At 41.5% G+C, this 23,534-nt stretch overlaps 1 protein-coding gene across 1 annotated transcript in view; it reads right to left on the reverse strand.

The window, feature by feature from the left end:
- NOL11 (nucleolar protein 11) overlaps positions 1–23,534 on the reverse strand; it is a 1,613,635-nt gene that overhangs the window by 371,755 nt on the left and 1,218,346 nt on the right. Inside the window, exon 10 of the mRNA XM_044086719.1 lies at positions 18,311–18,495. Coding sequence (XP_043942654.1) covers positions 18,311–18,495 — 185 coding nt within the window. The remainder of the gene's footprint in view (positions 1–18,310; positions 18,496–23,534) is intronic.

Genomic DNA, 23,534 nt, shown 5'->3' on the forward strand with positions numbered 1-23,534 from the left:
GACTCTGTAGTATCTGTCTGGCTTAACTGGCGCAGGAGGTAAAGAATCAGGATTTAAACTGGATTCAGAATACACATCATCCACAATATCCAACACTGGCGGGATAGCAAGGGATCTGTGTTGAGGTAATAAAAGAAAATCTCTGAGCCTTTTCTTGGATTCTGAATAATCCTGGCCCTCCCAATGGAAATGCTCCCTCATGGTATTTAAGGTTTCCCCAAAGGAGTAGTCCTCTGGTGGAGAGGCTGAAGGAATTGATTCCTCAGCATCAGAATCCACATTGGGGGGGGGGGGGTAAAGAGTATCCTTGGTCTGAGGATGAATCTAAAGATATGGACACCTGGTCGGATGAGTCAGTCTGCATCCTGTCTAAGCCTTTTATCGGGAGGAGGGTGGGACCCCCGATCAGAGTAATTAAGTCTTCGGCCATTTTGAAGATCTCTTTCTTAGGCATGGAGGCCTGTCCTGGTGAATGTTGTTGGTTTGTTTTTAAAGGGGTTTTAGACTTAGCAGAAAATTTAATGGTCATCTGAGTAGGTCTGAAAACACCCTCTGAAGCTGAGGGTTGTTCAGCTGCTCCGGATCCCTCTGAAGGGTTAGTCTCGGTAGGTTGTAAATGTGGTGTATCCGACGGCCCAGCCATCTCCACGTGGGAGTCAAGAGGCGGCCTGTGGTTCCAAAGAAGCGGTCGCCAGGGGCTGCGAAGGCGCCTCGCTGAAAACTGGAGAACCGGCGACTGGCCTAGAAGAGGCTTAGTCGTCAGTTTTGGGCCTCGGATGCCTATCCTTGTCTTTGCACTTTTTGTGTATCCCGGTCGTCGGTAGTTCCGACGGCATGGTGTAATTGAATTTTCTGCCAAAATAATGTCGGGCAAAATCAAATCGATGTTTAATAGCACGCTTGTTAAACCTAGCACAAAACCGACAACCTGTGACATCGTGGTCTGGGCCTAGGCATGGGATACAATAAGAATGGAAATCCTTATGAGGTATTTGCTTCCCACAAGAAATGCAATTATTAACTTTTACTGACATCGGTCTGAGGCAAGAAAAAGTTTCCCCAACGGGGTACTTAGCTTTGCAGAAGACTTCGGTTCTGGATTCAGAATGAAAATCTCAGGAGTTGGCCGACCGGCACTTGCGAACTGCTTTTGCTTCGAGCACCGCGCGGCAAGAAAGACTGAAGAAAATGGCATTGGCTGCATTTTGTATACCCCTGGCGCACTGACGTCAGGGAAGAAGCGACAGCAACCGACACCAGACCAAGACTTGGAACTCTCGCCAACTGAGGGACTGCCTGACGGCAGAATAACCCAAGTGTAATGCCTGCAGCAGTGTAACACGATGAACAACAGCCTGACCACAGACTGGCAGCCGCAGAAACTACATTACACATTGGAAGGCTGAGTGACTGAACTGGAAAACAAGGCATATGGATAGAAAGTAGCTTTAGGCAGGAACCACATCTGGCCAGGTACCAAGCCAAAATCTTCATACATCTGGCATACGACCTCAACCCATGGGTGTATGGGTACATAAGTGGACATATGAACATGGGATTCTCAGACCATCAACCCTGGACAAACCTGGAAAAGGCCTGAGTGAAAGAAACAAATGTTAAGGGAATTCCTTCCCCTCTTTTTCCCTTAAACAGCCCCTTCTTGGATGGCACTGGACTTGCAGTTTTTCCTGGGACTGGGAGCTGAGGTGTTCAGTTCTGAGGTTGTGTGTGTGAAAAAGTCACTTTTATGGCCCACGTTCTCTTAGCCAGTGTCAAACGTCTCACACGCCTAGCATTGACTAGAAGCTTTTGTGTATTGGCCAGACATTCAGGTAGCAAGACAGGGAAACCAAAGAGTTTGGAGTGTTGCAACATAACAGAAGGACAGCAACTGTTTTCATTGTACAGAACTATAGTGAAAGTGAAGCTATGGATTCAAAAGGTGGCAGAGGAAGTTTTTCCAAAAAGTTCAGGTCCCAGGGAGGAGGCGGCACGGGCCTCCTAAGTGGATTCAAGTGAAGCACACCCCATAAAAAATAGTTCTCTCAATTCTGGGGAAAAAGTATGAATTTAAAGGAAGCAAGAAGAGAGAGCAGATGTGGGTTTTGATGGATGAGTAGGCCAGGCCACCTTTCTGCACCTCACACATGTATGAAAGAATTGTAGGAATACCCACCAAATAGAGGTCCTCCTCCTCCTCCTTGTGACAACACATGGAAAATCTTTTCCACTTGGAGACGCAACAATTAGAAAGTGTGATTAAGAGTCTGAAAACTTGAGAAATTTCCTAGGGGCAGGGTGTATAGAGATGTGCAGGTATGCATCCTTCACAATTAAAATGACTAGCAAGACCTGGAGGAGGATAAAAGGAAGTAGGGTCTGGAGTGCGCATCTTGAAGGATGAACGTCCAGAAAAGTGTTGAAATAAAACAAACCTAGGCTGGACTTCCATGTTCTCTCTTTCCTGGGAACCAGGAACAGCAGAGTAGAAACCCATTCCCTGGGCCTGTGGAAGAACTGTTTATTTAGTTCCCTGGGAGAGCAGTTCCAGAATCAAGAGTGGAATGAGGGGAGATCGATCTGTAGAAGGTAAGAGTTCCCTTTAAGAGGTGGAAACTCCTCCTAAGACATTCTGTAGCCATTCTGTATCATGGACAAAACCTGGGAGTCTGAAGTAATGCATTCCCAGGTTGGGAGGTATAGACTAAGCATTTGTAAAAAAGGCATGTGCGGGCTAAGTTAGGAGGGGAAAAGGCAGAAGATAGTTGATTAAAAGATTTCTCTGGAATAAGAGGCTTTTCTAAGTTTTTCATCCTACTGAGGTTTCTATTGAAATTTCTTTTAGAAAGTCTCTTTCCATTTTGAGGGAGGAGGCTTTTGGTCTCTACGAGCAAAGGTAGTGGGTTTATATGGTTAGCTTCTTTGGCATCTAGGGAATGATGCAAGAAAAATCTCTCTCAAAAGTCCTGTCATCACTTTGCTTTTTCCTACAAGGTTTTAGGAATTTCAGCAACAAAAGTGCCAACAAGGTGGACCCTATATAAAGATGGAATTCCAAAAGATGGGCCTTAACATCTTCAGGGAAGAGGTGAAGATGAACGAACCTGCAGATGGCCAAATCAGTGGCTTCTGCAGCATCATAACTGCATTTAATGGAATGTCTGGGTACTTGGGTTGCATTACTGAGCATGGAAACAACCTGGGAATAATGTTCAGAATCTTCAAATTCAGGTTGAAACTTGTTCAGTTTTCCTAAAATGGATAATAAACATTTTGGTAATTTATGTTTTGCGGTTTAAGGTTGCAAATGCCAGGGTGGCACAGGTACAGCTTTTTTTTTTTTTTTGCCGCATCTGTCCACGATCCTGCTTGCCTTTCTCTGCAACACATTGGCTGCACAGACGAGTTTGGTGGGTTTATCCATAAGTAGAAAACTGAGGGGGGTCTGCTACTGGATTTTTGTACAGGAATTTCATGTCCTCCAGCACCATGTAGAACCTATACAGTTTCTTAGAGGAGAGTGGCGCTGCTAGTCAAGATAAGAAATGGAAGCAAAATCATCTAAAAAGGCTTACAGGGAGAGGGGGCATAACAGAAGGCTTTGGGAGCTCCTGTTTCTAATACATAGTACCTTTTTTTGTACATCTGGACCTAGTTTAGTTTCCCACAGAAAATGATGTATTATTCTGAAGATAGTTTCCCCCAAAGGAAATTTCTTCCAGTGAGGTGAGGCATCTGTTGACAATGTATTGCTTCATCACCTGAAGCCAGGTGTCTTGCAGAATGCATCTGGGGAAAACAATCAAGAGAATCGTCATCCAAATCAGACTTCTCAGCCTCCTTTGAGGAAGACTCATGCTGCCTTTTCAGAGAAGGGGCAGGTGAAGGGGGAGCAAGGAAGGAAGGAAGCTTCACAGAGAATGGCTTTATATACAGCCTGAGAAAAATCTAGCCTTTCCTTCTCATGAGATGTCCACTGAGGAGAGATGCATTTAATTCTTTGCTGCTTCACCAGGATGTCAGTTCTAACAAAGCGCAGTGGTGCAGAATCTTGTCCAACTTCAATAAAGGAGACGGGTACTACTTTGCCAACTAAGATCTGAGGTATGCCCTCCAGTCTCTCCAAAATAATCATCCTGAGCTCCCCCTTTGTCCCTTTAATGGTAGGAGATTCAGTCTCAGAAATGTGACCAAGAAATGCTATACTGGCCTCTGACAATGTCTCAGTAGCATGTGTCTCAACACAACTCTGACATACCATGGATTCTTTTTTTATGTCGGTGTATGCCCAAATCAGACTGGGGCAGCCAAAGTACAGATTTATGTTTTATAATCTCTTTTGGGTGAGAGTAGGATGGCAGTGGGTTCCACCATCTTAGAATGTAATAGGCTCTTGAGACATTGGTTCTCAAAGTACGTATTAAGGAGACTAACCTGGTTTTAAGGATATTGGGGATCAACAACTGCAATTTTACAGCTACGATAATCATACTCAGAGCCCCTAAGCAAATCAGAGTGGAGGTATTTATAAAACAAACAATCTGCCTTCCACAGGTTGCACTTCCTCTTTCTTAGTGGAGATGAACAAATCAATCCAAGAGGTAGGAAAAGATGGCGCCCCAGTGGGACACTTGCCTGACCAAGCCTGGTCAGAAGCAGCAGCACAATGATGCAGTATTCAGACAGATGCCAGTGAAGCTTCTGCATTCTATCTGGTGGCAACATGGACAGAGGATCCTACTGTTCATATATCTACTTATATACCTCTTAAGCCACAGGCTGAGGTCATACGTTCAACATATCGAGCATCAAGAAGGTTATTTGGCTTTGGTATCCTGACTAGACATCGGGTTACCCTCATTGAGATAACCCACAAGTACTGGAATACTGCAACAGTGATCTAAAGGACATCTCTTGTGCAGTTATGTTTGAATATTTTGAGAAATGGTTACCAAATAGCCACCTATCCTGAGATAAAAATAGGTGTGTGAAGGGACTGAAGGGACCGATTTGTATATTTATTTTTGTCAGACAGAAGGATGAGGCTGCTCCCTGAGGACATAAAGACATCAGTTCTCCTGCTGCCCTTTCATCTTTTATGCAGCCTTCTTACCTTTACCCTGCCTATGGTATTAGACTTTTTCTTAGAGTTGTATTTTTTTTTTAATTACACTTTGGAACAGGAGAGTAAAACATGTCTGACTGACACCAGTGCCTTCCCTTTGTCCTCAAACTTTCTGAACACAAGGAAGTTTGAAAGACAACTTGTTATCCAAGCTGGCATTAGAGAGCTGCATATTCTGAATGATTCCTCATCTAAGAAGGTCTCCTCAAGACTAGCTTTATATTGGCAGCCCCAAACAATGCATCTGCATCATAAATACATTTTATGGCATGTTTTCCCACCAGCAAAGTCGTCTGGGCTCAGCTGATCAGAACTGCCTACAGGATTTCATCCAGTACTTTTTCACAACCATCTTGGAATTTCTTTAGAATATGTTCTTGATACTTCAGGTTGCAAGTCTGAGTTTAGGGCTCTGAAGTGTACACTCCCCCAATCAGTTAATTGGTCAAGAAATCTGCTTTCCCTGTCAATGGGAAGAACACTGCTTGCTTGAGCCATCTCAGTCCCCAATTCTATATGCAACCTCCCCCTTCCTTGGATTGCTAAGCAGAGATATCTATGGAATTATTCTTGATTAAACTCTAAGTTACCACATATTTAAGACACACAAATTAAGAATGCGCCATCACAGCTAAACCTCTTACACAATCTGATTTTCAACTCCTAAGGCTAAGTGATTCTTTACATCAATATACTCAATACACAGGCTAGAATAAGTTCTGCTTATCACAGGCAGGTTAAGGAAATCCAACAGCAAACTCAGCTGGAGTACACCCAAAGTAAGCAGCAATACAAGCAGATAAATCCAGTAAGTGAAAAACTGAAAGCTGAAAAACTGGAAAACTGGAAAAACTCTGGCAAAACTGCTTTATTTAAGCCTTAAAAATATAGCTTTTCGTCAGTCCACAGACTAACTTCTTCAGAAACAATGTATCCAAAAAAAGTTTCAACAGTACTCTTGGCTTTAAAAACTCTGGGTAATGACATCACTTCCTCAAATTGACTTAAAGGGATAGCACACCCTCTTTCCATCACTATGATCATCACACTCAAGTATTCATACAATAATATAATTCCACTTAAAAATTAGAGGAATGGAATAAAAAAAAACAATAATAAAAGAATATATATATAAAAAATAATATTATTATTATAATGAAGTCAAATATGAACATTATAATTATAAATGTACATATTCTAACTAAAAACCTGATGCAGCAAATACAAATTCTCAAACAGCATAAAATTCACTGCTCAGTTTCTATATGTGACTCTCCTATTTACCAAGTGTGATGGGGTTCAACATCTAAAAAATTTTTTATAAAAATTATATAACATTTATGTAAAATTTATATAAAATTTTATTCATGTAAACATGCATAAATATAAACTCATTAAAATACCCCATATTGAATTTAACTACCTCATCAGGCTCTTTAACTTTAAAATGCATGAAATGGACAACATGCCATTGAGACCTGGAGAAGCAAATGCTCTGAGTCTCAATTGCCAAAGCAATTCCTTCCTTTCTAATAATAATGAATCCTTCCCTTTTCCATGTCTGGTATTTATATGATCAATAGCCATAAAGCCAAATCCATGCTCAGGATGCTCTTGAATGTGTTTAGCTAGGGCATTTTCTTCCTTGTTATTTTTTATAGCATACTCATGTTCATATATGCGTTGGCACAGTTTCCTGTCTGTTTTCCCCACATAGAAACACGGACAGGAAAGACATACCGCCACATATACAACATGAGAACTTTTACAGTTATATCTTCCTTTTACTGTATAGATGTTGTTCCGGATAGAAAACTGAAGCCCCGTTTTGACAAATCTGCAATATCTACATGAATTGCATGTATACATACCAGCCCTTATATTTGTACCTCCCGACTGGCCTTCCAAAATGTTCTTTAGGCCAGGGCCCTTCCTATATGTAAACTGAACTAGGGGACCCAATTGCTGCAGCCCGTCAAACTCACTGATAGCGACTGCCCAAAATCTTTTTATAATAGAGCTGATTTCTGGGGCATCCAAACTATATGTCATTACATACCTCATGGACTGATTAACGGACTGAGGATTCTCATCTGTCCCCTTATCTACATTCAGTGACCCCTGATGGAAATTCAATAGCGGTTGGTAAAATCCAACCCTTCTCTTCTGCTGTACCTCCATTATTAGCTCTACCAACATGGGGGTCGGGTAGCCTCTATTAGAAAACAATTCTTTGATGTTTTCCATTTCTACCACAAAATCATCATCTAAGGTCACCATTCTAGCCGCTCGGACTAACTGTCCTTTCACAATGGCACGTTTTTGGTGATATGGATGATTACTATTGAAATGAAGGTAGCTATTGGACCATGTCGGCTTTCGATAAATCTTGGCTACCATGCACCCATTTTCAGGTGATTTTATTAACTCCACATCTAAATAAGACACCCTCATTTCATGATACTCCCAGGTGAATTTCAAAAACGCAGTGGAATTGTTGAACTACTTCACCAAACTGTTCGCTACCTCCCTATTTCCTTCCATAACGATAAAAATATCATCCAAAAACCTTGTATACAGATGGACCCTCTCTGCTAAAAATGGATGCTTGAATACAAAATTGCTCTCCCACGATGCCAAAACCAAACTGGCAACGCTCCCCCCACATGGTGACCCCATTGGGACTCCTTTTATCTGATGATAATATTTCTGATTGAATGTCACAAAATTGCAAGTGAGAATTATGTCTAAAAGCTCTCTCACCATTAAGATCTCCTCTTTTGGGGCGCCCCTTGCCCATAACCTTTCCTCTACCCATTCTAACGCAATATCATGGGGTATGGAAGAGTACAAGTCAACCACATCTATGGTTAAAAAGACATCACCTGGTTTCAGGGTATAAGAATTCACCCTTGCCAGAAAAGACCATGAATCCTTAGATATCTGCTCTTCAAGTTTGACGTATTTTTTCAATATGGTATCCACCACCTTGGCTGCTGCATAAGTTATGCTCCCTTTCGCACTAACCAGTTGTCTCATTGGTGGATCATGGACATCCTTGTGGATTTTAGGATTTCCAAAAACCACTGGTATTCTCGGAGATACCATAGTTATATAATTAAAAACACTCTTGTTTCTAGACCCATTCATGTACATGTCTTCAAAGTACATCTGGATCCTAGTTAAATGCCCATTCAACTCATTCAAGGAAATAGGCTCATAACTCTCCAAAGACAAAATTGTCTCAATTCTCTCATTATAATCCACCAATTCCATCAATACTAGCCCACCCCCTTTGTCCGGCTGCATCACCCGAACTGGAGTCTTTCAGGAGTTTCAATAACTCCCACTCTTCTTTCGTGATGTTGTACTTAGAAGTGGCCCTCAACTCCATAGACCAAATTTCCACTTCACACATTCTCTCAAAGAGTGACAGTGATGGATGTATGGGGGGGTTGAAAGTACTGGGAATGTGAAAGGGAGTTAATGTGGTACCTATGTTCCCCAACATCAAACTCAAATTACATTTCCTAATGAACAACTTCAAATCCAATAATGACTCTGCCAAGTCTGCTCTTTTACTAGGCACGAAGGACATGCCTTTAGCTAATAAGTCCACCAACTCCATCGGAGGCTGAAAAGAAGAAAAGTTATATATTTTAAAGTCCTTCTTAGAGTTAAACAGGATTTTAGGCTGATCATAATCAGACCGGGTAATGTCTAGGTCTTCTTCATCCGAGTTTTGTTTTTCGATTGTTTCTTCTCCGGTGATGGCTCTTGGGTCGGGGCCACCCCCTGAAAAATTGCCTCATCCTCATCATTATTAAACAAATTTGGCTGATTTTCCATATTCATCTTTTCTGTCCAAGATTCAGTCATCACCGCTTGAGATGACGTTTTCGGTTTTGTGTTGACATGAGGCCCTCCTTCCCGATCACATGTCCAATGTCGGGTCCCCGGTATATGCGTATCTGGCATCAACAAATTGCCCTGAGATTTGGGGGGTCTGGGGTACGCTACCCCTTCTTTATATGCCTTTGTGTCTCTCTGCAGTTTTTGTGTTTTCAGCATGTTAATCTTGGTCATATGCTGGTCTACACTTTTAAAAGTCCGATCGTAATCAAACTTAAACTTGGAAAATTCCAAGTCGTTCATGATAGATGTATTTAATAAGTTCAAATCATTCATTAAAATGTCTATAGCTGCTTGATAATGGGAACGAATCAAGTTCAATAATTCAAAATGTTCGATCCACCAATGAGACAACTGGTTAGTGCGAAAGGGAGCATAACTTATGCAGCAGCCAAGGTGGTGGATACCATATTGAAAAAATACGTCAAACTTGAAGAGCAGATATCTAAGGATTCATGGTCTTTTCTGGCAAGGGTGAATTCTTATACCCTGAAACCAGGTGATGTCTTTTTAACCATAGATGTGGTTGACTTGTACTCTTCCATACCCCATGACATTGTGTTAGAATGGGTAGAGGAAAGGTTATGGGCAAGGGGCGCCCCAAAAGAGGAGATCTTAATGGTGAGAGAGCTTTTAGACATAATTCTCACTTGCAATTTTGTGACATTCAATCAGAAATATTATCATCAGATAAAAGGGGTCCCAATGGGGTCACCATGTGGGGGGAGCGTTGCCAATTTGGTTTTGGCATCATGGGAGAGCAATTTTGTATTCAAGCATCCATTTTTAGCAGAGAGGGTCCATCTGTATACGAGGTTTTTGGATGATATTTTTATCGTTATGGAAGGAAATAGGGATGTAGCGAACAGTTTGGTGAAGGAGTTCAACAATTCCACTGAGTTTTTGAAATTCACCTGGGAGTATCATGAAATGAGGGTGTCTTATTTAGATGTGGAGTTAATAAAATCACCTGAAAATGGGTGCATGGTAGCCAAGATTTATCGAAAGCCGACATGGTCCAATAGCTACTTTCATTTCAATAGTAATCATCCATATCACCAAAAACGTGCCATTGTGAAAGAACAGTTAGTCCGAGCGGCTAGAATGGTGACCTTAGATGATGATTTTGTGGTAGAAATGGAAAACATCAAAGAATTGTTTTCTAATAGAGGCTACCCGACCCCCATGTTGGTAGAGCTAATAATGGAGGTACAGCAGAAGAGAAGGGTTGGATTTTACCAACCGCTATTGAATTTCCATCAGGGGTCACTGAATGTAGATAAGGGGACAGATGAGAATCCTCAGTCCGTTAATCAGTCCATGAGGTATGTAATGACATATAGTTTGGATGCCCCAGAAATCAGCTCTATTATAAAAAGATTTTGGGCAGTCGCTATCAGTGAGTTTGACGGGCTGCAGCAATTGGGTCCCCTAGTTCAGTTTACATATAGGAAGGGCCCTGGCCTAAAGAACATTTTGGAAGGCCAGTCGGGAGGTACAAATATAAGGGCTGGTATGTATACATGCAATTCATGTAGATATTGCAGATTTGTCAAAACGGGGCTTCAGTTTTCTATCCGGAACAACATCTATACAGTAAAAGGAAGATATAACTGTAAAAGTTCTCATGTTGTATATGTGGCGGTATGTCTTTCCTGTCCGTGTTTCTATGTTGGGGGAAACGGACAGGAAACTGTGCCAATGCATATATGAACATGAGTATGCTATAAAAAAGAACAAGGAAGAAAATGCCCTAGCTAAACACATTCAAGAGCATCCTGAGCATGGATTTGGCTTTATGGCTATTGATCATATAAATACCACACATGGAAAAGGGAAGGATTCATTATTATTAGAAAGGAAGGAATTGCTTTGGCAACTGAGACTCAGAGCATTTGCTTCTCCAGGTCTCAATGGCATGTTGTCCATTTCATGCATTTTAAAGTTAAAGAGCCTGGAGAGGTAGTTAAATTCAATATGGGGTATTTTAATGAGTTTATATTTATGCATGTTTACATGAATAAAATTTTATATAAATTTCACATAAATGTTATATAATTTTTATAAAAATTTTTTTAGATGTTGAACCCCATCACACTTGGTAAATAGGAGAGTCACATATAGAAACTGAGCAGTGAATTTTATGCAGTTTGGGAATTTGTATTTGCTGCATCAGGTTTTTAGTTAGAATAAGTACATTTATAATTATAATGTTCATGTTTGACTTCATTATAATATTATTTTTATATATATATTATTTTATTATTTTTTTTAATTCCATTCATCTAATTTTTAAGTGGAATTATATTATTGTATGAATACTTGAGTGTGATGATGATAGTGATGGAAAGAGGGTGTGCTATCCCTTTAAGTCAATTTGAGGAAGTGATGTCATTACCCAGAGTTTTTAAAGCCAAGAGTACTGCTGAAACTTTTTTTGGATACATTGTTTCTGAAGAAGTTAGTCTGTGGACTGACGAAAAGCTATATTTTTAAAGCTAAAATAAAGCAGTTTTGCCAGAGTTTTTCAGCTTTCAGTTTTTCGCTTATTGGATTTATCTGCTTGTATAGCTGCTTACTTTAGGTGTACTCCAGTTGAGTTTGCTGTTGGATTTCCTTTGGAAGTTTACAGGCCGTTGGTTTCCTTTGTGTGGTTCCTGAAGTTTGTTTCGTGTTATCACAGGCAGGTTCTCAGCAGAGAAATATTAACTGTGTAAAATCTTACCATGACCATGGAGGTCCTTCTCTTACATGTTGCAGTATTCCAAATCCTTGGGTTTTCTCCTCTTGCTACCCAAACGTCCTGCCAGTATACAAAAGCTTCTAGTCAGCCCAGGGTATGTGGAACATCTGACATTGGCTAAAGGAACATGGGCCATAAAAGTGATGGCTGCATGTACCAGACCTCAGAACTGAGCACCCCAGTCAGACCCCAATCACAGAATAACTGTTCAAGTTCAGTGCCATCCAAGAAGGGGCAGTCTAGTTGAAGAAGGGGGAAGGAATACTGCAACATGGAAGAGGAGGACATCTATGGTTATGGTGAGAGTTTACACAACTATTCTACGTCCTTCCATTCTCATGTTGCAGTATTCCAACTCCTGGGTGAGTGCCAAAGCTCAAAGGGAAGAGGGGGGAGGTTTTGAACTATTTTCTATGAATCCATGAAGGACTGCCCTGGCAAATCCAGCCCTAGATTTGGAAATGTGATCCAATTTATGTTTGGTAAAGGTGTGGACAGAGGTGCATGTAGCTGCCTGTAAAATTGTGGCAGTGTCTAGTCCTTTAAAGAAAGCTCCAGATGAAGCCATAGTCCTAGTCCCCTTCTTCCACTAGACTGCCCCTTAATCTAAAACCCTAAGTATTTCCTATTGTATGTATAGCAGAAGGAGACAGCCCTGGAATGCAGGCAGAAATGGTCTGCTTTGTCACCATTTTCCCCAGAGCCCTGGGATGAAAGACGACCAACAATTGGTCCTTTTTTTGATAGACCTGGTCTTATCAAGGCAAAACCTAAGCTACCTATGCACGTCAAGGGAATGTAAGACACTCTCACTGTCATTCTGTGGATGGGCAAAGGTGGTGGAAAGGGGAATAGCTTGGTTTAAGGACAGCTCATTGACCACCTTGAGCATGAAGGAAGGGTTGGTCCTGTTAGCTTGTCCTTGTGGAAGGTGAGGAAAGGGGGAATAGCCATGAGAGCCTGTAACTTTGAAACTCTTCTAGCTGATGTCAAGGCTACCAGGAGAATTGATTTCTAAGTGCAGTGTTTTAGAGAGGCCTTAGAAGCTGGTTCAAAGGGTGCCACCGTGAGCTTCTCCAGAACATAACTCCGGTCCCATGGCGGTGGGACAGGTTTCCTGGGGGCCTGAGATATAGCACTCCATTTAGGAATAACTACGGAGGTAATTGAGATGCTAAAGGGGGTCCAGAGGCAGACAAGCAGAAATAGCACGGTGGACTTTAAAATAGGAGTAAGCCAACACTGTCTGCAAGAGTTCACAGAGGTATGACAGTACTAAGAGGACATCACGCTGAAAAGGGTCCAACTGTCCTTGTAGACACCATATGGAGAAGCTTTTCCATTTAGACATGTACAATCTCCTAGTGTTAAGTTTCCTGGCCTCCTGCATGACTGAGCACATCCTCATTGTAAAGGTGTCTGTAAGGGATCAGAATTCTAATCACCTACAAGGTAGTGTTCAGAGATTGTAGGTGGAGATGGATTAGGGATCTCTTATCCTGTGTGAGTAGGTCCACTCTGAGGAAACTTGTGGTGAGTGCCCCTGGCTAAATGCAGAAGGTGGGGGAACCAATGATGTCTTGGCCAAAAGGGAGTCGCCAAGAAGAGTTTTGCTTTGTCCTGCTGGATTTTCAGTTGGACTTTCTGAAGTGAGAAGGGGGGGACGCATACAGAAACAACCCCTTCCAATAGATTGAGAAGGCGTCTGTTGCCCTTGACATAGAATTTGGTAGCCTGGTACAAAAGGATGGAAGTTGTCTGTTCATAGGGCAGGCAAACAGATCCATCTGAGGTGTACCTCATTTGTGGACTATGTCCAGGAACATCCCTGTAAAGCATCCATTCATGGGACTGTGACATGGACCTGCTGAAGGTGTCTGCCTGCGTGTTTTGCTCTGAAGCGTATATACCACCTGTAGAATGACTAAGATTTGTGGCAAGCTCCCACACTAGGAGAGCTAGTCTGCATAGCAAATAGGATTTTGTTCCCCCTGCTTGTTCACATACCAAAGAACTGTAGTGTTGTCTGCAAACAACTTTAGTGGGCCCTGCTTCACTGTATGTTGGAAGGCCTTCAGGCCCCGAAGAATTGCGCTCATTTCTCTGATACTGATATGTTCCTGTCTGGTGGAGTCTGGCTAAGTGCCATGGACTCTTGAGGAACCCACTACTGCTTCCCATCCCAGATCTGATGCATCAGTGTACATCTCTTGTACTGGCAAGAGAGCCTGCAAGGGGAGTCCTGGGTTGAAGTTCACTTGACTCAGACACTACTGAATCTCTTTTCTGAAGGAAGGTAAGAAGGGGATTTTTGTACTCTTGTCCATACAGACCTTAGGTACCATTGTAACTTCCTCATGTGGAACCTTGCCAATGGCACCATGGGAATGGTTGATGCCATGTGATGCAGGAGTCTGAGGTACTGCCTGGCAGTCAAGGCTGTGGCTTGAAGAACAGTGAACAGGTACTGCCTTAGGTTTTCTACCTTTTGAGGTGGCAAAAAGGCCCTCATGACATCCGGTCCTTATCCTGCACCTCAGGAATACTTGGGCCTGAGAGGGGTTCATGTTGGACTTGAGGAAGTTTATCTTGAAATGCAGTGCTTGCAGGAGTAATATTACTGTTTGTAGATTGCGTTGTAGGGATTTTGGGCAATCTGCCTGGAGAGAGAGGATGTCTAGGTAAGGAAATATTTGAATACAGAGAGTCCTGCAGAAGGCCACCACTGGTGCCAAGCACTTGAAGACCCTTAGTGCTGTAGAAAGTTCCAAAGGGCAAGGCAGAGAACTGAAAATGTGAGGAGCCCACAGAGAAGCGTAGGTATCTCCTATACTCTGGTCTTATGGGCACATGCAGATAGGTATCTTTGATATCCAAGGTGGCCAAGAATCCCTGAGGAGAAATCAAGGGGAAGAGGGTCTGTAGAGTGAGCTTATGAAAGGAAGGTGCTTGTAGGAAGAGACTGAGGTGGGAAAGCTTTACGATTGGTCTCCAGGGGCTATCTTTTCTTGGGACTAGGAAGAGTCGAATAGAAACCCTTTGCCTTTTCTGCGTAGGGACAGACTGAATTGTTCCTTGGGCCAAAAGGCTGTCCATCACTGGCTGAAAAGGGGGGAGATATTCTTTAGGTGGCTGTGGAATGCCCCTCAAGGTGGGTGTTGTGATCCAGGTCAAGAAATAACCCTTTTCTATGATGGCCAAGACCCACCTCTCTGTGGTAATGATTTTCCAAACAGGGAAGACAGTGAAAGCCTTAAGGACAGGTGGACGAAGTAGAGAGGCTTTTGCAGTAATGGCAGGTAGTTACAGACCATCTGCCCTGTCCTGAAATTGATGCTTCAGGGCACGAGTCTGAGCAGGCCTGGAAGAGGTTTGTTGCTTCCTGGAACTCTTTCTGACCCTGGAAGGAGGAGGGGGGAGCAGAGTGTTTCCTTATGAACTGAGTTTTTGAGGGGCAATTCCTGTAGAATTTGGGGACTGGAAAAACAAAAGTATTTAAGGGTCCTGTAACTCCTTCCCCCTTCTGTTGCAGAGTTTTGAATAACTCAGCAACCTTTGTTCCAAGAGGGCAGAGTTATCCAGAGGCGTGTCCAAAAGTTTTGCCCTAGTATCAGATAAGGTCTGTAACCTTAGCAAGGAATATCTTCTCAGCACTGAGGCAGATATGCAAATTTGGCAAAAGCTTCAGTTGCATCATAGCTGCACCTAATGGAATGCCTAAAGACCTAAGACAACAGGGAGATAAGGCTGGATAATTGTGTCTTAACAGGAGAGTCTGGGATCTCATTCATAAGTTTAGTGGCTTGCCCTAAAAGGGCTAGGGCATATTTAGACATATGGGTTTGATAATGTACTGCCCTGAATGACAAGGTAGCAGAGGTATAAAACATTTTACCAAAGCACTCCATGGTCTTGTTATCTACCTGTGGGGAGAACTGAGGTGGATGGAAGCAGCTTTGATGCCTTATCAGCAGAAACTGATACAGTGTCAGGGTCCACTGCAGGACACTTAAGGAATCTGGCCCCCTCAGGAACCTTGTAAAATCAGTCAGGCCTTCGAGGTGCAGGGGCTGAGAGTTAGGATTATCAGATGCTGCATTAAATGCATCCAGAAAGGCTGGCAAGACTGGGGGTACAGCTGAAGGAGCAGGAGTGTCTATATGAAGGAGTTCATAGTATGTTTTCTGAAATTCTGTGATCTCAGGGGTGTCCCATTTGAAGTACTCCCTCATTTTAGAAATAGTCTCCCCAAAGGTGAGATCCTCACCTGAAGAATCAGTTTCTGCAGAGTCGTCCTCTGGGAAGGCATAACCAAGCGGGGATGGTAACTGGGAGATATATGATAGAGTCCTCTGAAGAAGAATCAGAGGAGTCCTCTGCTTCAGCTTGAGAAGTATCCAAGGCCTGAGGCCTAAGGCTTATCACAAGAGCCACACAGAAGGATGAGGGCATAGCAGTCCTCAGAGCCATAAAAAGCATTGAAAAGACTTTGAGAAAAGGCCTGCCAGTCTGTCTGTCTCTCTGCAAAAGGAGAAACCTGCTTAAGTTTTCTGTTTTCTTTTAAGGGAAGGCCTAGTGGGCATCAGGGCCAAGGTAGGCCTATGTTCAGAAACCTGTGTAGTAGTGGAGGGATCCGTCTGGGCAGCTGGTACAAGCAGAGGCTCCCCCTCGATGTCATAGCAGACGTCTGTTACCTCTAAGGAAGTGCCCTCCCCAACAGTAGCTGCTGTACCCATACCGGTGGCGACAAATCATTCCTCCAGGCAAATGGCCACAGGAGGGACATCGCGTGGAGGAAGTACAGCAACGGATTCAGGCCTATCAACTTTGGCCCTGTTCTTTGGTGGCTCAACAGGTTGACTGGACTGCCCCTTCATAGCTAAAGCTAAGCGCTCAAGGCGCCGATTTTCCAGGTAAATATTCAACGCCTGCAGATGGCTGCGCAAAGTTTTTTGAATGAAGGGATGGTAGATGGAGCAAGATTTATGGCCATGCGTAGGCCCTAAACAAAAAAAGCAAAGCTCGTGGGCATCTTAATAGGGGATCCGATGACCGCACCTACACTTTCCCTTCCTGAATGACATGAACCTACACAAACACACAGTGACTCAAAAGAACAAAACGTCCCCATTGGTGTACTTAGCTTAGAAAAGGTGATCTGACAGCCGGGATGGCAGGAACAACCGATGTTCGACTGGCGGGAGAGAAGTTCTGAGGTCTGGTTTGTGCAGACATCACTTTTATAGCCCACGTTCCCTTAGCTAACATCAGATATCCCATGTACCCTGCCGTGACTAGAAGCTTTTGTATACTGGCTGGACATTAGAGTAGCAAGAGAGGAAAACTCAAGGGTTTGGAATACTGCAATATGAGAATAGGACATCACTTTTTTTTTTTTTTTTTTTTTTTTTAAACAAAAGTACCAAAACTAACTTTGCTTCATACACCTAACAAACAGCATCATCTCACTACTGTTGGAAAGCTTGATAGTTGTCCATTTCTGCTAGAGCCACAGTACTACTGAATACCATAACATATAAACTTGTCAACTCTAGATACTATTCACTGCTACATAATAAACTATTCAACTGTGAAGTCTTACAGTTTAAGAGACGGAACCCTTGAAACTCAAACCAGGCACAGAGAAAAATCTTCAGCAATCATTTGGAGAATCAATATTACTAGCTTTAAGAAAATTCTCTGTAAATGTTTGAGACACACAGGCCAACCAAACAACGGTTTAATTAAAAGTTTACATAGTTATGCCAACTCTTCTCATCTGAATAGGTGATCGTAGTTACACAGTGTACCTTATACACCTGCTGATTGGGGAAGATACAATTTTTGGAGTATACACAAGTCTACTATAAACATTTATTTCAGATTACGCTCAAACTGTTGCTATGGATACAAGAACTAAGAAATGTGTTTTTCACTAGACTGCATAATATGAACCTATGCTAGTATGTTAATTACTTAACCTTATTTATACTCATGTATTCCTGTTTGCTTAACTCAACCATGCTCCAAGTGTACCCAGATTTATTTTGTTAACTGTGATGCATCTATGCCACTCGTCATTGTGCAATACAAATCTTTGCTTGTATGTTAATTTTGCTTAAGTATTCTTTTTGTCTATACAAATGTCAGTTTGGATTAACACTAATAAAAAATAAATAAATCCTCTCTCAATTTCCAGTGACACTATCCTGATCTGCAACTTCAGCCCTTCACCCTAAAAACCACCAACACTACCCCAAAGAAATAAGGTATTAAAAGGGTGCCCAATAAAAGTGCAGCAGGCAACATTTTCACAGTTGGGGGGCATCAACATTCTACATATAGCAAACAGCTCAAACTGTGTGGGGGGCATCCATGAACACAAACTTGCACTTAAGGATACTAAGAAAAAGGAAGCACTAGAACTTTACATGGGAATGAACAAAATTGAACACACAGAAGTGTACATGGAATTTTCTGGAAAATGTATAGAAGGAAAGCCAGTACTAATAAATATTTCATGTACTCACCTATGAGATAGACCATGTGTCTGTACAAGCTGTACAAGGGAACTCTGAGGGTAGAAATCTGAAGCACTCTTGCACCTGTTCAAGAGTTCTGTAGTAACAAGAGTTAAAATAAGCTGACCGTCAGGTACATGGATGCAGGACAGAAACTGTCGTAGTTCTTCTTCAATGGAATCATGAGTAGCAGTCTGTTAAAAAATTATGCAGTAGTTAATTCTTAAGTGTGCAAGTGGTTCACTAACACAATCATAAAGTGGTACTCAAGTTGTGAAAGCAATCATATCTAAAACCCTTAAGAGCAATTGATACCTCAAATGTTCAACAATTACTCAGTATAATTCCTACACTTTACTGCTCATATATTCTTTTAATTAGTAAGCAAATATTTCACCTTCCAAGCTTAAATTTAGTTTAGTATTTCTTGTCCCTGCTGCAAGTCCCAATTCACTGCTGTGACATCACTTAGCCAGTGCAGTGACCATGCTACTGTAGCACCCTCCTGCAATAAAATACCTACAATAAAAACACTGAGGAATCAACACAGTTAAACAGGAATGAAACAGATGCACAGAATATAATAGCTCATACAGAATGATTACAGATGTTAAACTAACCTTCCCTTAACATATCATTAAATGTGTTGTAAAACAAATCCATTCCTTAGTAACTACTTTTAGAAAAGTGAAACAGTGACGCTAAGAAATCCCACAACAAAGCCAGTTTTCAGTACACCCAGCAAGCATATGACACAATGTGTAACTTATCGGGAACAGCCTTCAATTAAGAACACCTAATATTTTTGAGGCCAATTGCCTCATCTGTATTTCAAAGCCATTAAGTATGAAAATGCAACTTGCATAGATAACTGTACCAGGCACAAAATTATGTACTTTCTATAACTTGACATCTATGCTATCAAGTGTCATTCCATCCGACCACGGATCTGAGCTGGCAACTTCTCAGACAGATCCAGAGCTCAAGCTCCTCCCCTTACCATAATCCCCTGTTACCCACTAACCCTCAGATTGAGTTTGCTAAATTTGCAAAAACGCAGAGACATCATTAACAGAAATCAAAAACTTCTCGCCAGATCCAACCCACTTCAGCCTCAACAGGCCTACTAGAAGGAAGGGGGAAGGAGGGTGGCAACATGAGTTATAATGACGCTGGATAGCACAGGTGCCAAGTTATGGTAAGTACATATCTGATGCCAACTGTGTCATTCCTCACAGATGGGTCAGAATCCCCAGCTACAATGTACCCTGGGGTGGCCTCAAGGAAGGATATGCAAGATCACAGAGGAACCAAAGGAAGCCCTGTTCCTGAATAACAAATCCAATTTGTAGTGCAAAATGAAAATATGAGGATTAGACCAAGTGGCAGCAGCACAGATATCAAAGGAAAGTATAGCCAAAAAGGCTGATGATGTAACAGATCAAGTGGAATGGGCCTTAACTGGTCTGGATAGCTGCAAATTCCAACTAGCGTAAATGAAGAAAATACAACCAGCAATCCACCTGGGGATAGTCACTTTGGAAACTGCCTGACCTCTTCTGTTTTGGGAGAGCGCCACAAAAAGTTGGTCTGACTTCCTAAATTCCTCAATCCTTCTCAAATAAAAATCAACTGTCTGTAGACATCTAAACAATGGAAGATATATTCTCCTTGATTAGGGAAGAAAACCAGAAGTTGAATCGACTGACTGAGATTTGCTTCAGAAACCACTTTGGGGAGAAAGGAAGGATTCATTCTAAGACACCCGATCCTATTGAAAAAAAAAATCAAATGGTGGCTTAATGCACACAACCTGTAGTTCTGAGATCCTCTTGGCAGAAATAATGGCCATTAAGAAGGCCGCCTTCCAGGACAGCAATTTAATGTCACATGAACTAGCAGGCTCAAACGGCTTTTGGGTTACAGACTACAGCACCAAGGTAAAATCCCATGGAGGTGATGGATCCTTACTAGGAGGCCGAAGGAAAAAAACTCCTTTCATAAAGGAAGAAATCCATGACACTGTTACCAGACACACCAGCCGTTTATTACAACCAGAACGTACTATATTGAGGAACTGAAGGTACTGAGAAAGAATTACTGGAGTTTATAGATTACTTGGGAAATACGACTGGGTTTTTAAAGTTTACCAGTCAATACAAGGATAAAACAGAATTCCTTGACATTTTGCTATACAAATGTGGTGGTGAAATTTGCTCCAGTATCTTCCGTAAAAAACTTAGTAACTTTTCTTCATTATGATAGTTGCCATCCACACACTTTAAAGAAGAATGTGGTGAGAGGACATATGGTCCAGGTATAAAGGCTTGTTAGCCAAGATGAAATATTTGCAAAAGAAATAGATTATCTTATGGATCTTTTTATGAAGAGGTGCTATCCTCCGGATCTATTACTCGGCACACAAAATGAGATATGTAAGAAAAGAAATTCCTTCTATCAACTGATTCTCCTTGACACTAAGAGGGATGGTGTTAATTTGGACAATACAAGTGGGACTGATCAAAATATGTATTCCAAGTGTGCAGTTATGACACTGGAGTACAACCACACAGCACCTAAGATGCAGAATATTATAGAAACAACGGGATAGTGTGTTTACTGGAGATCTGAAGGATATAGTGGGCCCTAAACCTATTTTTTCATACAGTAGAGGTATGAATTTAAAGGAATTATTAGAAAAAGGTTCGAAGGATCCATACAACAACATTTCCCGGATGGGTAAATGTGGTTTGTGTAAGTACGGAAATGATGGCCCATATGTGAAGGTTAACAACTACAACAGAACACTCAGGTGTCCAGGGCACTGTAATTGTAAGACATGGTGGTGTATCTTGCCACCTGCCTCAGCTGTCATGCATTTTATGTGGGTAAATCTATACACAAGCTTAGGAAACATATTTTAGAACACAATAGGGACATTAAAAACAAACAAAAAAAAAAAGCGAGTGTCCTGTTTACCCACAGTGCGGTATGTACAAATTTTAAAAGATTCTTATTCTTTGTGATAGACAGGGTACTCGAGACTGAGGCAGGTGGTGATTTTAAGACCTTATTGGAAATGAGCGTGTTTATGGCAGCTTCGATTAGAAGCAAATAAACCACCAGGTATAAATGACTGTATTTCGATTACTAGTATATTAAAATATAAATCTTATTTGATATGACAGAAGGCATTAAGTTTCTGCACATCAACAAATGTTTATGTAGTGGACTTTTACATAGCAGTGAACCTTGATTATGGAATTAATAAGTTAGATCTGTATACAATTTTAATGCAATTAATATTTAAAATTAATTTCATGAACATATATATATACTTTTTATATTGGGATACGTCTGTATATTAACTGCTTATTTGGTCACATGATTTGTTAAATGATTTATAAGGGCAGTTTTGTCAATGTATTCTACTCTGAAGCAGCCCACAAAAAATGGGTGAACGCGCTTAGTACATTCTGGATGTAATAAACGGCTGTTGTGTCTGGTAACAGTGTCGTGGATTTCTTCCTTACTAGTTGATGGTTGCCAGTTTTAAAGTTGTTTGACTATTTTCCAGATCTGTTTGGGACTCCAAGCTGGTATATTGTGTTTTAGTTCAGTTATTTGATGAGCGAACGCTTCCGGACTATGAGGTTCCTGCTGAGAAATGGAGCAGCTTTTAACACAAGTGGATTTGTCCAAACAATCTGTTAATTGCAAAACAAGAGTGGAAACATTGAGGGTTCAAAATGTTTCCCCAATTTCAACGCAAGAAGAGTTGCTTACTCCTCACACACCACCTTCTAGTGGGGTTGTCAATATGTAGACGGCAGTTAATAGAACAAACACTACAAAGGGGGTGGGAGTTTGGCATAATGGTCAAGATATTTACCTTATGAGCACAAGGTGCAAAGTTTGATTCTCGTATAGGGTAATTGGCTAGGCTTAAAATGTCCCTAAAGGGCAGCTAGCCTAGTACTAATCTATGAATCTAAATCCCGAGGTGCAGAGCGGCGGTGACATCAGAACTACAGCTTATCCTGACTGAGTTGCTCTTGGCACCTCCCACACTGAATCTGAGACCATTAAAGACAAACACCAACTTGGGTTCTTTCAACACAGTTAACTCAGTTTGAGAAGTTAACTAAGATTTAAAACGCTACAAATGGACAATTGAGCATTCAATCGAGCTGACCCAAGTAACGAAGGGCTTAAGGATTTTTAACTCCCCATGGGTATCAGTGAACAACTGGAAGCATTTCAGGACTTAAAAGCATTATTTGACAGCACAGGTATGGACATGATGTGCATCATTATCCTCGATAATAACATTAATTCATTTTTCAGCTTAGCCAGTTTAGTTTCTTTAAAAAAACAGTATTCAGAATGATTTACTGCTTGACGTCAAGTCCCATTTTGAAAAGTATTTAACTGATATTGACAAGTATGTAAGGGTTGGCTTAGAGAGAAAGCAGGGGAAAATTGTAAGAGATGCTAATGATTATGCAGAGAATACAGCCTACCCAACAACTAAATCAAATGAGGGCAATATTGCAGCACTGGAACAGGACAATGGTCAGTATTCTACAGATAAGGTTAATGAGAATACACCTACTAACCGCTATGAAGAAAATGAGGCTTTTTTAGACCCCCCCCCCACCCCTAAGGTGATCCGACCCGTTAAGGAATTGCAAACACCAGAATGCCCCAACACGTACACCAGAAATGGGCCAAAACAACCAAGGGAGAGGGAGATGGGGGGGGGGCAGAGATATGCTCGCCATAACCAATGGCACAATCCCAGCTTTCAGACCAACAGAATCAATTACAATTGGGTGAAGAAGTGTTGTGACATGACTTTCTGGACTGGTTCATTCAATTGAGTTTGTTGAAAATATTAGCTTAAATACAGTAAGTTATAAGCACGTGTTAATTTTTTTATATGCAACTTTAGTGAGTTAGAAATATCTACACTACATTGTTTCAGAAAGGATTTTCTTTTATACCCATGTATAGATATGCTGGAAGGTTACTCATACAATTAAAACTGTACATTAGATTGTTGAATTTAAAGATGTTTTTTGCTAACAATGGTAATCCCTCTGCTGACCATGTTTTGAATCCCAAGCGAAGTAGTACCTTTATACCACCCAGTAACGCTATGATTATGGTGTTTGAAAAATTATGAGAGAGTCAGATTAGGAGATGTGTCTGGTTAGACAAGATTAACAAA

Source organism: Protopterus annectens, chromosome 10.part0 (genome assembly GCF_019279795.1).
Source record: "Protopterus annectens isolate FY-2018-M chromosome 10.part0, PAN1.0, whole genome shotgun sequence".
Taxonomy (NCBI): Eukaryota; Metazoa; Chordata; order Ceratodontiformes; family Protopteridae; genus Protopterus; species Protopterus annectens.